Source organism: Oncorhynchus tshawytscha, linkage group LG13 (genome assembly GCF_018296145.1).
Source record: "Oncorhynchus tshawytscha isolate Ot180627B linkage group LG13, Otsh_v2.0, whole genome shotgun sequence".
Taxonomy (NCBI): domain Eukaryota; kingdom Metazoa; phylum Chordata; class Actinopteri; order Salmoniformes; family Salmonidae; genus Oncorhynchus; species Oncorhynchus tshawytscha.
Genome location: NC_056441.1, coordinates 54,730,957 through 54,749,248, shown reverse-complemented (window position 1 = coordinate 54,749,248; position 18,292 = coordinate 54,730,957). Strand labels below are relative to the sequence as shown.

Here is an 18,292-nt window from a genome sequence, read left to right as displayed (position 1 = left end):
CTCTCTCTTTATCCAGTGGGTTCTGGTAGTCTTCAATCTCTTCTAAGATCTGTATTTGATCTTTATCCCTCTCCTTCAATCTCTCTTTTGGATCTAATTCTTCTTTTCCCAGATCTTTAATTGCCTGATTTCTGACATCTTTCATCCCTCTCCTTCAATCTCTCTTTCCAAACTCTCTTTATCCATCTCCTTCAATCTCTCTCTCTTTATCCCTCTCCTTCAATCTCTCTCTCTCTTTATCCCTCTCCTTCAATCTCTATCTACTCTCTCTCTCTCTCTTTATCCCTCTCCTTCAATCTCTCTCTCTCTCTTTATGTTGCCCTCTCCTTCATTCTATCTCTCTGTGTCTTTATCCCTCTCCTTTAATCTCTCCTCAATCTCTCTCTGTATCTTTATCCCTCTCCTTCAATCTCTCTCTCTGTTCTTTCCCCTCTCCTTCAATCTCTCTCTCTCTCTCTCTTTATCCCTCTCCTTCAATCTCTCTCTCTCTTTATCCCTCTCTTCAATCTATCCCTCTCCTTCAATCTCTATTCAATCTCTCTCTCTCTTTATCCCTCTCCTTCAATCTCTCTCTCTCTCTCCCTCTCCTTCAATCTCTCTCGCTCTTTATCCCTCTCCTTCAATCTCACTCTCTCTCTGTATCTTTATCCCTCTCCTTCAATCTCTCTCGCTCTTTATCCTGCTCCTTCAATCTCTCTCTCTCTTTATCCCTCTCCTTCAATCTCTCTCTCTCTTTCTCTTTATCCCTCTCCTTCAATCTCTCTCTCTCTCTCTGTATCTTTATCCCTCTCCTTCAATCTCTCTCTCTCTTTATCCCTCTCCTTCAATCTCTCTCTCTCTCTCTCTTCTCTCTTGATCCTTCAATCTCTCTCTTCTCCTCTCTCTCCTTCTCTCTTTATCCCTCTCTCTCTTTATCCTCTTTATCCCTCTCCTTCAATCTCTCTCTCTCTCTTGTTATCCCTCTCCTTCAATCTCTCTCTCTCTCTCTCGCTCTTTATCCCTCTCCTTCAATCTCTCTCTCTCGCTCTTTATCCCTCTCATTCAATCTCTCTCTCTCTCTCTATATATATATATATATATATATATATATATATATATATCCCTCTCCTTCAATCTCTCTCTCTCTTTATCACTCTCCTTCAATCTCTCTTTCTCTCTCTCTCTCTTTATCCCTCTCCTTCAATCTCTCTCTCTTTATCCTCTCCCTTCAATCTCACTCTCTCTCTGTATCTTTATCCCTCCTCGCTCTTTATCTCCTTCAATCTCTCTCTCTCTTTATCCCTCTCCTTCAATCTCTCTCTCTCTTTATCTTTATCCCTCTCCTTCAATCTCTCTCTCTTTATCCTCTCCTTCAATCTCTCTCTCTCTTTATCCCTCTCCTTCAATCTCTCTCTCTCTTTATCCCTCTCCTTCAATCTCTCTCTCTCTCTCTCTTCTTTTATCCCTCTCCTTCAATCTCTCTCTCTCTCTTTATCCCTCTTTCAATCTCTCTCTCTTTATCCCTCTCCTTCAATCTCTCTCTCGCTCTTTATCCCTCTCCTTCAATCTCTCTCGCTCTTTATCCTGCTCCTTCAATCTCTCTCTCTCTTTATCCCTCTCCTTCAATCTCTCTCTCTCTTTCTCTTTATCCCTCTCCTTCAATCTCTCTCTCGCTCTCTGTATCTTTATCCCTCTCCTTCAATCTCTCTCTCGCTCTTTATCCCTCTCCTTCAATCTCTCTCTCTTTATCCCTCTCCTTCAATCTCTCTCTCGCTCTTTATCCCTCTCCTTCAATCTCTCTCTCTCACTCTCTCTCTTTATCCCTCTCCTTCAATCTCTCTCTCTCTCTCTTTATCCCTCTCCTTCAATCTCTCTCTCTCTTTATCCCTCTCCTTCAATCTCTCTCTCTTTACCCCTCTCCTTCAATCTCTCTCTCTTTATCCCTCTCCTTCAATCTCTCTCACTCTCTCTCTTTATCCCTCTCCTTCAATCTCTCTCTCTCTCTGTGTATCTTTATCCCTCTCCTTCAATCTCTCTCACTCTCTCTCTTTATCCCTCTCCTTCAATCTCTCTCTCTTTATCCCTCTCCTTCAATCTCTCTCTCTCTTTATCCCTCTCCTTCAATCTCACTCTCTCTCTCTCTTTATCCCTCTCCTTCAATCTCTCTCTCTCTCTCTCTGTATCTTTTTCTGTAATTCGCTCCCTTGCTTACCTTCTTGAAGACCGCTGGATTGGGGAGAGGTGGGCCAAATGGAGGTACATCTTCCCTCGCTGTAACAGACACCTGCAGACACAAAGCAATTCATGTCACACATCTACTGTACAGAGAGTCTGGCTGGCTTAGGTAACTGCAACAGTGTAGCTTCCGTCCCTCTCCCTGTCCCAACCTGGGCTTGAACCAGAGACCCTATGAACACATCGACAAGAGTCACCCTCGACGCATCGTCACCTATCATCACACAAAAGGCGAACAACTACTTCAAGGTCTCAGCGCGAGTGACGTCACCGATTGAAATGCCACTAGCTCGCACCACTAACTAGCTAGCCATTTCACACCGGTTACATAATATCCATGCCTTAAAGGCCCACTCCGTAATACATTTTTAAAAACAATTTAGCAAATATCACATAGTGAGCCTGTAAGGTTCATAGTAGGATATAGTACTGACCTTGTATGTAGTGTGTTCAGTACCAGGGTTCTCCACCTGCACCAGCACATACGCATGGAGGAAGTTGGAGGCAATCATGTCAGGTACAAAGGGGGTGGCGTCTTCCTGGAAGACCGCCGCCACGATGTCATTTCCTATGTGCCTCTTCCTCTGGAGCTGAGGGACAAGAGCATAGTGTTCTGTAAACAACTTAGGACTGTTTGACTGTATGTTCTACAGTGTAATTAGTCACAAGTATTAGAGAAAGGTGTGAGGTGAGAGGGAAGAAGAAACAGAGGGTGTTTATGAATGACACACACACACCCACACACACACACGCACACACAAAACACCTACTGTAACCACTGTTATTATGCTGTGTGTGGTGTAGCGTCGTCAGTACCTGTTGTACGTCTCCCTCGGTGAAGGGTAGTTTAGTGGAGACGTGGAACATCATCTCTCTCTGTCTGAAGACGGTGTAGACGGACTCAGAGCCTGTCTGACCGTGGGATACGTCCAGACCACCACGGAACCTAGGACCACAGTGACAACACTATATGATTAGCATTACCATGACGTTCAATTATTGGGTAGGGCCAGGAGCATTTCCTGATCACGTGACAGAGAAAACACCTGGCCCTACTCATGAGGAATGGTAGCAGGGGAGCAGTAGTATATATCCTTCCCTCCCTCCATTCTCTCTCTCTGCATGAACTCTCTCTCTCTCAGTGGTACCTACATGACTTAGAAAAATAAGGGTTAAATCAAAATAAAAACAAACTCTCTCTGTCCCTCTCAGTATTGGAGTAGTAGTAGAGTTGTCTCTGTGTCTCTCTCTCTCTCTTTCCCTCTCTGCCTCTCTCTCTCTCCCCCTCCCTCTCAGAAGTAGAGCAGAAATAGTAGAGTTGCATCTACAGTACTAGTTAAAAGTTTGGACACCTACTCATTCATTGGTTTTTCTTTATTTTGACTATTTTCTATGTTGTAGAATAATAGTGAAGACATCAAAACTATGAAATAACACATATAGAATCATGTAGTAACCAAAAAAGTGTTAAACAAATCAAAATATATTTTATATTTGAGATTCTTCAAAGTATAATCCTTTACCTTGATGACAGCTTTGCACACGCTTGGCATTTTCTCAACCAGCTTCACCTGGAATGCTTTTCCAATCGTCTTGAAGGAGTTCCCACATAATGCTGAGCACTTGTTTGCTGCTTTTCCTTCACTCTGCGGTCCAACTCATCCCAAACAATCTTATTTGGGGTGAGGTCGGGTGATTGTGGAGGCCAGGTCATCTGATGCAGCACTCCGTCACTCTCCTTCTAGGTCAACTATGTAAGTGTAAGGACACAGCCTGGAGGTGTGTTGGGTCATTGTCCTGTTGAAAAACGCCATCCCAAACCAGATGGGATGGCGTATCGCTGCAGAATGCTGTGGTAGCCATGCAGGTTAAGTGTGCCTTGAATTCTAAATAAATCACTGACAGATTCAACAGCAAAGCACTCCCCACACCATCACACCTCCTCCTCCATGCTTCACTGTGGGAACCAGACATTCGGAGATCATCCGATCACCTACTCTGCGTCTCACAAAGACACGGCGGTTGAAACCAAAAATCTCACATTTGGACTCGTCAGACCAAAGGACAGATTTCCACCGGTCTAATGTCCATTGCTCATGTTTCTTGGCCCAAGCAAGTCTCTTCTTATCATTGGTGTCCTTTAGTAGTGGTTTGTTTGCAGCAATTCGACCATGAAGGCCTGATTCATGCAGTCTCCTCTGAACAGTTGATGTTGAGATGTGTCTGTTACTTGAACTCTGTGAAGCATTTATATGGGCTGCAATCTGAGGTGCAGTTAACTCTAATGGGAAAGTCAATAGTCAATTGTACAGCTGAATGACTTCAATTGAAATGTGTCTTCCGCATTTAACACAACCCCTCTGAATGAGAGAGGTGCGGGGGGCTGCCATAATCAACATCTGTTAATTGAAATGCATTCCAGGTGACTATCCTATGAAGATGGTTGAGAGAATGCAAAGCTGTCATCAAGGCAAAGGGTGGCTACTTTGAAGAATCTCAAATATAAAATATATTTGGATTCGTTTAACACTTTATTGGTTACGACGTGATTTCATACGTGTTATTTCATAGTTTTGAGGTCTTCACTTTTATTCCACAATGCAGAAAATAGTCAAAAGAAAAACCCTGGAAATGAGTAGGCGTGTCCACACTTTTCACTGGTACTGTGTGTCTCTCACCCCTTGAAGTCATTCAGCTCTATGTTGTCTCCCAGAACACCGAGGAACTCTCGGAAGGCTGGCGTCTCCTCGTTGTTCCCAAACAACTCCTCCTCTGACGTCTAGGGTGGAGCGATGAGAGGAGAGAGCGATGAGGGGAGAAGATTAAATGGGAGAGGGCAAAAATAAATAGCATGGGATTGATAAGGAATAAACTGAAACACCATTTGGCAATACAAACCTGCACTTCACACTCACCTGACCAAACTTCTGGTAGATGATACCAAACTTGAAGGTATTGTTCACTTCATGTTCATCATAACCTACTATCAGCTGAGAGCCCTGAAACCAAAAACATCTACATTTATAAGGATGTGCATGTACATATAATACCCAGTTATGTGATAAAGTCCCTCCATGACTCGGGCAGAAATGTACACTATATATACAAAAGTATGTGGACACGCCTTCAAATTAGTGGATTGGATCATTTCAGCCACACCCATTGCTGACAGGTGTATAACATTGAGCACACAGACATGCAATCTCCACCGACAAACATTGGCAGTAGAATGGCCTTACTGAAGAGCTCAGTGACTTTCACCGTCATAGGACCCCACCTTTCCAACAAGTCAGTCCGTCAAATTTCTTCCCTGCTAGAGCTGTTATTGTGAAGTGGAAAAGTCTGGTAGCAACAACGGCTCATCCGCAAAGTGGTAGGCCACACAAGCTCACAGAATGGGACTGCTGAGTGCTGAAGCTGTAGTGCATAAAAATCATCGGTCCTCGTTTGCAACACTCACTACCAACTTCCAAACTGCCTCTGGAAGCCACCTCAGCAAAATAACTGTTTGACAGGGAGCTTCATGAAATGGGTTTCCATGGCTGAACAGCCAAACACAAGCCTAAGATCACCATGAGCAAAGCCAAGCGTCAGCTGGAGTGGTGTAAAGCTCGACACCCTAGGACTCTGGAGCAGTGGAAACATGTTCTCTTGAGTGATGAATCACACTTCACCATCTGGCAGTCCGATGGACAACTCTGAGTTTGGCAGGATGCCAGATGAAAGCTACCTGCCTAGTGCATAGTGCCAACTGTAAAGCTTGGTGGTGGAGGAATACAAGTTTTTTATGGTTCAGGCTCCTCAAGGTTACAGCATACAATGACATTCTAGATGATTCTGTGCTTCCAACTTTAGCAACAGTTTGGCGAAGGCCCTTTCCTGTTCAGCATGAAAATGCCCGCATGCACAAAGCGATGTCCGTACAAAAATGATTTGTCGAGATCGGTGTGGAAGAACTTGACTGGCCTGCACAAAGCCCTGAGCTCAACCCCATTGAACACCTTAATGGGAATTAATTGGAATGCTGACTGCGAGCCAGGCATAATCGTCAAACAACAGTCCCGACCTCACTAATGCTCTTGAGGCTGAACGGAACCAAGTCCTCTCAGCAATGTTCCAACATCAAGTGGAAAGCCTTGTTAGAAGAGTGGAGGTTGTTATAGCAGCAGAGGGGGGACCAACTCAATATTAATGCCCATGATTTTGGAATGAGATGTTCGATGAGCAGGTGTCCACATAATTGTATTGTATGACAATCACGTCTGGGGAGGTCAGGGTTGTATTCAATAGGCACCAAACGGAAATAAACCAACTAAAACAGGGCAGGACTACTTGGACTTGTCCAATAAGAAATGCTCATTTCCATTTTACAGCTGTGAAAATGTTCTGTTTAATGCTCTAATGATCATAACCACTGTGGGTTGATTGTGGCCATTTTGAAAGGCAGCCAGCTGAGACTAGTAAGGGATGGGAGTGGAGGAGAGGGGGAGCAGTCTGAGCAGACTGTCCTAATAACAGATGAGTTCTACAGGACCCAGAGCAGAGGCACAACAAGCAGCTCCATCATCCAAATGACCTCTGAAGTGATGAACAGCTCCTGGAACAAATCTGTCTTTAGCATTGCCTACACCACATCAGTAAGAGAGAACAGAGGGGTCAGGCTGTATCGTGAACCAGGTGGAAGTTGGATTATGTTCATTAGGCAGCAAATGGAAGAAAAGGGACTGAAAAAGGGAGAGACTACCTGGACTTGTCCAATAAGAAACATTTTTTTTGAAAACGCTGCATGCCCCAAAGAAATAGAACTGCTAGGAAATGATTTCTATTTCCATGACATGACCTAATGGAAGCGCCTGGCTGAAAGGAAACTGTGGAGCAGGCTCACTCTGGGGTAGAGGACTGGGTTGAACTTCAAGCCAGTCACGTCGTCGCAGAGAAGCTGAAACACAGACAAACAGATAGATACAGATTCATTGGAAACCACAGTGACGGAAACAAATGGATTTTAGGTTAAAGGGGCAATTGGGGGATTGGTACATGCCTTTTTGGCATGTACCAACTGTCTTAAAGCAACTGTCTTAATGCATCAGAACCCAAAAGCTTGTTTAACTGCATTGTTTGGAAACAATGTAATTGTAAACAAACACTGCATAGTTTCAACACATGGTTAAAACTATAATCTTGATCTCATAACATTTCTTCAGACCCATCCCTCAGCTGTTCACCCACACTGTGGCGGGCTGGCCGTATTGTTGATGCTTGAAACCCAGATCGCCACTTTACATTGAGTGCATGTTGCATTGGTGGTGCTTAGGTCAGCACGCCTTACCTTGGCTATCTGGGGTACACTGGGAAGCTGGTTGAGGCCTGCCAGAGAGATCCTGTCATGGTGTGTCTTTGTCCTCGACCTGGGTGATGATTGCACAAAACCAGTATCAATAACCGCATCTTAAAGAAGGTAGGTTATGTGCACATTGCAAATACATAATTCCTATTTCTAAAGTGAAAGTTCTGACTAGTGTAATATAACTTATATTTGGAAATAAATGTTCACAAGGTACTGTAGGGTTAGTGTGACTATAACTATGGGTCCAGACCACGGCCCTACTGTATCTTATTATATGACTGAAGCTATCTGAACATGATGGATGAACTCCTGGCCCTGCTGTAGTTACCTGAACATGATGGAGGAACTCCTGGCCCTACTGTAGTTACCTGAACATGATGGATGAACTCCTGGCCCTACTGTAGTTACTTGAGCATGATGCGGAGGAACTCCTGGCCCTACTGTAGTTACCTGAACATGATGGATGAACTCCTGTCCCTACTGTAGTTACCTGAGCATGATGCGGAGGAACTCCTGGCCCTACTGTAATTACCTGAACATGATAGAGGAACTCCTGGCCCTACTATAGTTACCTGAGCATGATGCGGAGGAACTCCTGGCCCTACTGTAGTTACCTGAACATGATGGATGAACTCCTGGCCCTACTGTAGTTACCTGAACATGATGGAGGAACTCCTGGCCCTACTGTAGTTAGCTGAACATGATGGATGAACTCCTGGCCCTACTGTAGTTACCTGAACATGATGGATGAACTCCTGGCCCTACTGTAGTTACCTGAACATGATGGAGGAACTCCTGGCCCTACTGTAGTTACCTGAACATGATGGAGGAACTCCTGGCCCTACTGTAGTTACCTGAACATGATGGAGGAACTCCTGGCCCTACTGTAGTTACCTGAACATGATGGAGGAACTCCTGGCCCTACTGTAGTTACCTGAACATGATAGAGGAACTTCTGGCCCTACTGTAGTTACCTGAACATGATGGAGGAACTCCTGGCCCTACTGTAGTTACCTGAACATGATAGAGGAACTCCTGGCCCTACTGTAGTTACCTGAGCATGATGGAGGAACTCCTGGCCCTACTGTAGTTACCTGAACATGATGGAGGAACTCCTGGCCCTGCTGTAGTTACCTGAACATGATGGAGGAACTCCTGGCCCTACTGTAGTTACCTGAGCATGATGCGGAGGAACTCCTGGCCCTCTGCCTCCTCGTGCTTCAGTGACATAATGAGGTTCCCCAGACTGCTGCCTGTGCAGTAGTAGTTCATATGCTCCTGAAGAAGAGAGAGAGAGAGAGGCAGAGTGAAAGAAAGATAGAGGGGGAGGGAGGGAGGGAGGGAGGGAGGGAGGGAGGGAGGGAGGGAGGGAGGGAGGGAGGGAGGGAGGGAGGGAGGGAGGGAGGGAGGGAGGGAGGGAGGGAGGGAGGGAGGGAGGGAGGGAGGGAGGGAGGGAGGGCAAGAGAGTCAGACAGACAGCAAATCACTACACAGTATGATGAGACAGTTTAAAGAAGTTACACACCTTCAAATAAGGTCTGACACTCAATATTTCACAGATCTCAGCATAATTTAAGTCAATTACACGTTCCTTTTCCAAACAACTGATTCTTAATTTGTGTGAGTCCGGAACTATTGAACATGAATATATATTTAAAACATGCTTAGTCATAATCCCAGAGCAGAATTATGCCTGAAATAGGAACAACACTGAATGGAGAAAGACTTAAAGAGGGATACACACCCTTACAGAGAACACACACACACATACATACATCAACATAAACACACACACAGACACACACACAGACACACACACACACACACACACACTCACACACACACTCACACACACAACACACACAGACACACAACACACCCTTACAGAGAACACACACACACATACACACATCAACATAAACACACACACAGACACACAAACAAACAACACACACACAGACACACAACACACCCTTACAGAGAACACACACACACATACACACATCAACATAAACACACACACACAGAGAACACACACACACACCCTACAGAGAACACACACACACATACACACATCAACATAAACACACACACACCCTTACAGAGAACACACACACACATACACACATCAACATAAACACACACAGACACACAACACACCCTTACAGAGAACACACACACACACAACATAAACACATACATAGACACACAACACACCACAGAGAACATAAACACACACACAGACACACACAGACACACAACACACAGAGAACACACACACGTACACACACAACACACCCTTACAGAGAACACACACACACACACACAGACACACAACAGACACCCTTACAGAGAACACACACACAGAGAACACACACACACACATCAACATAAACACACACACAGACACACAAACAAACATGTACACACACACAGACACACAGACACACAACACACCCTTACAGAGAACACACACACACGTACACACATCAACATAAACACACACACACCCCTTACAGAGAACACACACACACACACATCAACATAAACAGAGAACACACACACACACAGAGAACACACACACACGTCAACATCAAACATAAACACACACACAGACACACAACACACCTTTACAGAGAACACACACACACATCAACATAAACACACATCAACATAAACACACACACAGACACACAACACACCCTTACAGAGAACACACACACACACACACACATCAACATAAACACACACACAGACACACAACACACCCTTACAGAGAACACACACACACACACACACATCAACATAAACACACACACAGACACACAACACACCCTTACAGACACACACACACCCTTACAGAGAACACACACACATGTACACACATCAACATAAACACACACACAGACACACAACACACCCTTACAGAGAACACACACACACAGAGTACACACATCAACATAAAACACACACACAGACACACAACACACCATCAACATAAACACACAGAGAACACACACACACAGAGAACACACATCAACATAAACACACACACAGACACACAACACACCCTTACAGAGAACACACACACACGTACACACATCAACATAAACACACACACAGACACACAACACACCCTTACAGAGAACACACACACACGTACATACATCAACATAAACACACACACAGACACACAACACACCCTTACAGAGAACACACACACACGTACACACATCAACATAAACACACACACAGACACACAACACACCCTTACAGAGAACACACACACACGTACACACATCAACATAAACACACACACAGACACACAACACACCTTACAGAGAACACACACAACATAAACACACACACAGACACACACATCAGACATAAACACACACACAGACACACAACACACCCTTACAGAGAACACACACACGTACACACATCAACATAAACACACACACAGACACACAACACACCCTTACAGAGAACATAACACACACACGTACACACATCAACATAAACACACACACAGACACACAACACACCCTTACAGAGAACACACACACACGTACATACATCAACAAAACACACACACAGACACACAGACACACAACACACCCTTACAGAGAACACACACACACGTACACACAAACATAAACACACACACACACAACACACCCTTACAGACACACAACACGTCACACAGACACACAACACACCCTTACAGAGAACACACACACACACATCAACATAAACACACACACCGACACACAACACACACACAGACACACAACACACCCTTACAGAGAACACACACACACGTACACAAGTCAACATAAACACACACACAGACACACATCAACATAAACACACACAACACACACATGCAGGTGCAGACCCCCCTTCCTCCCCCACTCACACACCCACATTATTACTACAAGTCAAATAGGCCTTGACTCACCCTGCCCAGGAAGTGTTTGCGGTAGGCCCTGGCCGTGCTGTTACACTCCAGCCTGAAGCCGAACCCCCCCGCAGGGCTCATGCCCCCTCCGTCATCCTCCTCACAGAAGCTGCTCTCCGAAGAAGTGGGGGTGCCTGCAGGTGCCTCGGCATCCTCAATCCAGTAACCCCCAAACTGGGGCAGGATCACCTGCGGGTATGGGCTACCCTTCTCCAGAATCTAAGCCACACAGCCAAGGGGCAAGGGGTTTATGTACCAAAATATCCCCATCCACAAGAATAGGGCCATATAAATAAACATTTGTTATTTTACCCCCCTTTGTCTCCCCAATTTCGTCATATCCAATTACGGTCTCATCGCTGCATCTCCCCAAAGGGCTCGGGAGATGTGAAGGCCGAGTCATGCGTCCTCCGAAACATGACCCGCCAAACCACGTTCCTTAACACCTGTCCACTTAACCCAGAAGCCAGCTGCACCAATGTGTCGGAGGAAACACCGTTCAAGTGACGACTGAGGTCAGCCTGCAGGCGCCCCCCTCCCCCCCTGGCCAAACCCTCCCTAACCCGGACGACACTGGGACAATTGTGCGCCGCCCTATGGGAATCCTGGTCACGGCTGGTTGTGACACAGCCTGGAATTGAACCCGGGTCTGTAGTGACGCCTCAAGCAGCACAATGCAGCACCTTAGAACACTGCCTAGAGCTTGGAACTTTGATCATAAATGTGCCTGTAAAAGTTCTTTGAGCCTTGTTTTACATTGACGTATGCAGTATGTGCATAACTGTGTGTGTGTGTGTGTGTGTGTGTGTGTGTGTGTGTGTGTGTGTGTGTGTGTGTGTGTGTGTGTGTGTGTGTGTGTGTGTGTGTGTGTGTGTGTGTGTGTGTGTGTGTGTACTGTATATGTGGGTTTGTGTTGTTCATGCTTGTTTGTGCATCGTGTTTTGATCCAATTGATATGATCGTATCAGAGCGCTGACTCACGTCCTCTATCCGAGGGTAAGGGATGTAGTCATCCTGTCAGACAGAGAGAGGAGAGACACACACAGATCATTAACCTTACAAGCTGGAATAATTACAGCCCTGTTCAAATACTTCAGAGAACGTCTATTTCCTTCCTCCCTTCCGTAAAGAAATCCCTGATCTGACAAGGCTGGGTAGGTGAATGCTATGAAATAGAACTATTGCTCACACCTATCAATTTGTGGGCCACCATTGTTCCTGTTCCCAAGAAAGCTAAGGTAACTGAGCTAAACGACTACCGCCCTGTAGCACTCACATGAAGTGCTTTGAGAGACTAGTCAAGGACCATATCACCTCCACCCTACCTGACACCCTAGACCCACTCCAATTTGCTTACCGCCCAAATAGGTCCACAGACGATGCAATCTCAACCACACTGCACACTGCCCTAACCCATCTGGACAAGAGGAATACCTATGTGAGAATGCTGTTCATTGACTACAGCTCGGCATTCAACACCATAGTACCCTCCAAGCTCTTCATCAAGCTCGAGACCCTGGGTCTCGACCCCGCCCTGTGCAACTGGGTACTGGACTTCCTGACGGGCAGCCCCCAGGTGGTGAGGGTAGGCAACAACATCTCCTCCCCGCTGATCCTCAACACTGGGGCCCCACAAGGGTGCGTTCTGAGCCCTCTCCTGTACTCCCTGTTCACCCACGACTGCGTGGCCACGCACGCCTCCAACTCAATCATCAAGTTTTCGGACGACACAACAGTGGTAGGCTTGATTACCAACAACGACGAGACGGCCTACAGGGAGGAGGTGAGGGCCCTCGGAGTGTGGTGTCAGGAAAATAACCTCTCACTCAACGTCAACAAAACTAAGGAGATGATTGTGGACTTCAGGAAACAGCAGAGGGAACACCCCCCCATCCACATCGATGGAACAGTAGTGGAGAGGGTAGCAAGTTTTAAGTTCCTCGGCATACACATCACAGACAAACTGAATTGGTCCACTCACACAGACAGCATCGTGAAGAAGGCGCAGCAGCAGAAATTTGGCTTGTCACCAAAAGCACTCACAAACTTCTACAGATGCACAATCGAGAGCATCCTGGCGGGCTGTATCACCGCCTGGTATGGCAACTGCACCGCCCTCAACCGTAAGGCTCTCCAGAGGGTAGTGAGGTCTGCACAACGCATCACCGGGGGCAAACTACCTGCCCTCCAGGACACCTACATCACCCGATGCTACAGGAAGGCCATAAAGATCATCAAGGACATCAACCACCCGAGCCACTGCCTGTTCACCCCGCTGTCATCCAGAAGGCGAGGTCAGTACAGGTGCATCAAAGCTGGGACCGAGAGACTGAAAAACAGCTTCTATCTCAAGGCCATCAGACTGTTAAACAGCCACCACTAACATTGAGTGGCTGCTGCCAACACACTGTCAATGACACTGACTCAACTCCAGCCACTTTAATAATGGGAATTGATGGGAAATGATGTAAATATATCACTAGCCACTTTAAACAATGCTACCTTATATAATGTTACTTACCCTACATTATTCATCTCATATGCATACGTATATACTGTACTCTATATCATCGACTGCATCCTTATGTAATACATGTATCACTAGCCACTTTAACTATGCCACTTGGTTTACATACTCATCTCATATGTATATACTGTACTCGATATCATCTACTGTATCTTGCCTATGCTGCTCTGTACCATCACTCATTCATATATCCTTATGTACATATTCTTTATCCCCTTACACTGTGTATAAGACAGTAGTTTTTTGGAATTGTTAGTTAGATTACTTGTTCGTTATTACTGCATTGTCGGAACTAGAAGCACAAGCATTTCGCTACACTCGCATTAACATCTGCTAGCCATGTGTATGTGACAAATAAAATTTGATTTGATTTGATTTGATTTGAGATCAGTGATCGCTTCAAGGAAGGGAGAAGGCAGGTTGTGTTTGTAAAGAACTCAAACAGGGCCTTGAACTACATTACAATGAGGTCAACTGAGGCAGTCTGTCACTATAGCAAGTGTGAACACAGAAACTCAGGGTGAACATATATACAGTGACTTATTCCACAGAAGCAACAGATGGTCCAATGAGTGATGCAACACAATGAAACAAATGAATCAAACAGGCATACATTGATGGAGGAGTCTAAACCTTCCGACAATCTCAGGGATACGAGTCTCAGGATTGACTCTGTGAGCCCCTGGGTTCATCATTTCGTCACTGGGGCTGGTTAGCAGTCAGCTGGTGTATGACCTTTAAACCCGCTGTGATATGATGTTCACAGGGACTGGGACTAGAAATAGGCCTGCGTATTTCTATCACACTGCCCCATTTTGTCCCTCGAGGCCCACCACGCCAGCCCATTTTGTCCCTCGAGGCCCACCACGCCAGTCCATTTTGTCCCTCGAGGCCCACCACGCCAGCCCATTTTGTCCCTCGAGGCCCACCACGCCAGCCCATTTTGTCCCTCGAGGCCCACCACGCCAGCCCATTTTGTCCCTCGAGGCCCACCACGCCAGCCCATTTTGTCCCTCGAGGCCCACCACGCCAGCCCATTTTGTCCCTCGAGGCCCACCACACCAGCCCATTTTGTCCCTCGAGGCCCACCACGCCAGCCCATTTTGTCCCTCGAGGCCCACCACGCCAGCCCATTTTGTCCCTCGAGGCCCACCACGCCAGCCCATTTTGTCCTCGAGGCCCACCACGCCAGCCCATTTTGTCCCTCGAGGCCCACCACGCCAGCCCATTTTGTCCCTCGAGGCCCACCTACGGCCAGTCCATCCCTGGACGCTCACCATCGGCTCCAATCGATCTCCATGCCTTTGTTTTTACACTGTATATGGTCCCAGGAGATTGAGGGGAATCGCATTCATTCATGCACAGCTCTTTGTTATTTTATGTTAGCCTACGTTTTGTCCTGGTTGAGGGGGGATCTTAAGAGAGTCATTTAGAGAGTGGTGAAACTACTCCAGTGGCTGACAGGGCTAGCACAGAGGATGACCACCATCGCAATCAAACAAAGAAGGGATGGGGGGGAGGGGGCGGACAAATAAAGGAATACATGAATAAAGGAATGGACAGAGGTCAATGCATCATGACAGAGAAGCATGCCTAGCGGTGACACTGACGTGTGTGTGTGTGTGTGTGTGTGTGTGTGTGTGTGTGTGTGTGTGTGTGTGTGTGTGTGTGTGTGTGTGTGTGTGTGTTTGTGTGTTTCTCAGACCTTGCTTCTCTGCGAGTGGGGCTTCGTCTCCTCCGATTTAGGGACCTGGTTAGGGTCACGCATGTGGACGGAGGGTCACAAGGGTACAAAAAGATCATTCCTGGACTTACACTTAACTCCCAAATCAGTTACTGTAATTATATACTGGACTGTAGATGGGTAAACATTTGATTGGTGGAACCCAGGGAAAATATTTGCTTGGTTATAAGAAGTGTTTGCGTAATATATGCAGAGCCAAGCCGACATGACTAGTTGAATTGTTGACATCCTGAATTGCACAATTACCAATCTACTGGAAAGACCTGTGGAGAAAGATTTCTGTGCATGTGGGAAGAGGCTCTGAAGCCCGAATCCTTACCACACACACAGATTCTCTCAAGTATTTTACCAGACTTATTCATATCTCAATCATCCTTATCCCTACATTTCATTATCGATTTCATTGGTAGACAAACACACTACTCTGTATATTGTACTCTGTTTGTGGGAAGGCCATTAATTAAGACCTACCACACACACAGAATCTCACAAGTCATTTACCAGACTTAAACCGTATCCTTATCCCTACCTTCCATTATTGATTTCAGTGGTCAACGCACAAATTGGTCTGTCTATCTAAGCAGTTTTCAAAGAAAAAAACTGGTCTGTCTATCTAAGCAGTGGTCAACGCAGAGACTGGTCTGTCTATCTAAGCAGTGGTCAACGCACAGACTGGTCTGTCTATCTAAGCAGTGGTCAACACACAGACTGGCCTGTCTATCTATCTAAGCCAGGGCTGCCCAACACTCTTCCTGGAGATCTATTGTCCTGTAGGTTTTCAGTCCAACCCTAATTTAACATATCTGATTCATCTGGTTACTGTCTTGTTGAGCAGCTAATAAGTAGAATCCGGTGTGTTAAATGAGGGTTGGACTGAAATGCCACAGAGCAGTAGATCTCCGGGAAGAGGGTTGGGCACCCCTGATCTAAGCACTCTCTGCATGTGTTTGAATGGTCCTCGTCCTCCAGTGATGCTTGCCTCCGCCTGGTCCCAGATCTGTTTGTGCTGTATTGACAATGACCATAGGAGTTGGCAATACAGCAATAACAGATCTGGGACCAGGCTAGCTCAGAGAGACAGACAGTGGAGGGGATGGGGGTACAGCTACAGCTCAGTGGGGGACTACTTGTCAACACCGCTGGGTTAGATCAAAGCCAGGGGTCTGTCTGAATACATCCATCTTCGATCCCACTGAGACGGGCTTTGTGATCAACCATTCCAGACAGAGCCCTTTCAACTGTTCGGCCATCGATTGCTCTAGTCTAGTTAGTAGTGCGGGTCGATGTGACGCTGTGGGGACAGCGAGGGGTCTGGTAAGGACTGGCTCAGAGGTGGCAGCGGGCCTGTGTGGCCTCTGTCCTCATTCCTCCTCGCCCACTTGTTATCATGCGCTATCGATCTCTGTCCTCCTCCGCTCACTCTCTCTCTTTCTTTCAAAAGCTCCCCCACTGTCCCCAAATTGGCGTGGCAGAGCTGCCACCACCACCCACCCTCTTCCTGCCCCCATCCTGCCTAAAACCCCAATCCCACAGAAGATCCCAGAACCCCATAGACACAGTGTAGCAGAACAGGTCAGAGAAATCAATGTTTTTTTTAGAGGGAGCTCGTTAACTTGGTCTGGTTCGGCTCATTACTCAATCAGGACCAGAGATTGGACCCGTTGTTCTCGGCTCCTCAAATTAAGTGCGGCCCGCGTTCCCCCTCCAAACTCCCCTGGCTTAATAACGGACCCTTCTGCTCGTTAGGGGAGGACCCTTGATTAAAATCTCAGAAAGTGATGAACGTGTCATGCTTTCATCACCACGTCCATGCCAGCAGCAGTGGGAACTTAGAGAGAAGAGAAGGAAGGAGAGAAGGAAGAGAAAGAGGAAGGAGAAGGAGGAGTCTTACCTGCATCCTTTCCAGCATGTCAAAGAACTCGGCAGACTGAAACAAACAGAGAAACAGAGGTGATTATTTTACTACAATGCCATACAGGTAGAATGGATGCAGTTCTAGTGTATCAAATTGTCCTGGACCAATGTGATCACTAGAAGTGGAGTGCACTGTATTTCCTAAATAAGCACTACATTAATTCATGGCGGATATTTTCAATTAGGGTTTATTTGGTATAGGTTGAGGTATGGCTTTGGGATGTCCACAAAGCATAACACCAGTGTGAGATGGTTTAAAAACCTCTACAGGATCGGTGGGTCTCCCGCTGGACGGTTGAGCTAACATAGGCTTATCCGATTAGCATGAGGTTGTAAGTAGCAAGAACACTTTCCAGGACATAGACATATATGGTATTGGAAGAAAGCTTACATTCTTGTTAATCTAACTGCACTGTCCAATTTACAGTAGCTATTACAGTGAAAGAATACCATGCTATTGTTTGAGGAGAGTGCACAGTTATGAACTTGAAAAGTGATTAATAAACTAATTAGGCACATTTGGGCAGTCTTGATACAAACTTTTGAACAGAAATACAATGGTTCATTGGATCAGTCTAAAAC

The 18,292-nt window shown here is 46.1% G+C and overlaps 1 protein-coding gene across 14 annotated transcripts in view; it reads right to left on the bottom strand.

The window, feature by feature from the left end:
- LOC112265185 (rap1 GTPase-activating protein 2) overlaps positions 1-18,292 on the bottom strand; it is a 110,961-nt gene that overhangs the window by 16,333 nt on the left and 76,336 nt on the right. For 10 of the 14 annotated variants that reach the window (XM_042295956.1, XM_042295955.1, XM_042295953.1 and 7 more), the window contains 12 exons: positions 17,688-17,723; positions 15,758-15,802; positions 12,507-12,539; positions 11,526-11,744; positions 8,736-8,839; positions 7,544-7,622; positions 7,100-7,153; positions 5,130-5,213; positions 4,893-4,993; positions 3,031-3,160; positions 2,649-2,804; positions 2,192-2,263 (listed from right to left, as the gene is read on the bottom strand). In XM_042295956.1, coding sequence (XP_042151890.1) covers positions 2,192-2,263; positions 2,649-2,804; positions 3,031-3,160; positions 4,893-4,993; positions 5,130-5,213; positions 7,100-7,153; positions 7,544-7,622; positions 8,736-8,839; positions 11,526-11,744; positions 12,507-12,539; positions 15,758-15,802; positions 17,688-17,723 — 1,113 coding nt within the window. The remainder of the gene's footprint in view (positions 1-2,191; positions 2,264-2,648; positions 2,805-3,030; positions 3,161-4,892; positions 4,994-5,129; positions 5,214-7,099; positions 7,154-7,543; positions 7,623-8,735; positions 8,840-11,525; positions 11,745-12,506; positions 12,540-15,757; positions 15,803-17,687; positions 17,724-18,292) is intronic. The other 4 variants (XM_042295951.1, XM_042295963.1, XM_042295961.1 and 1 more) reach the window with 1 other exon arrangement.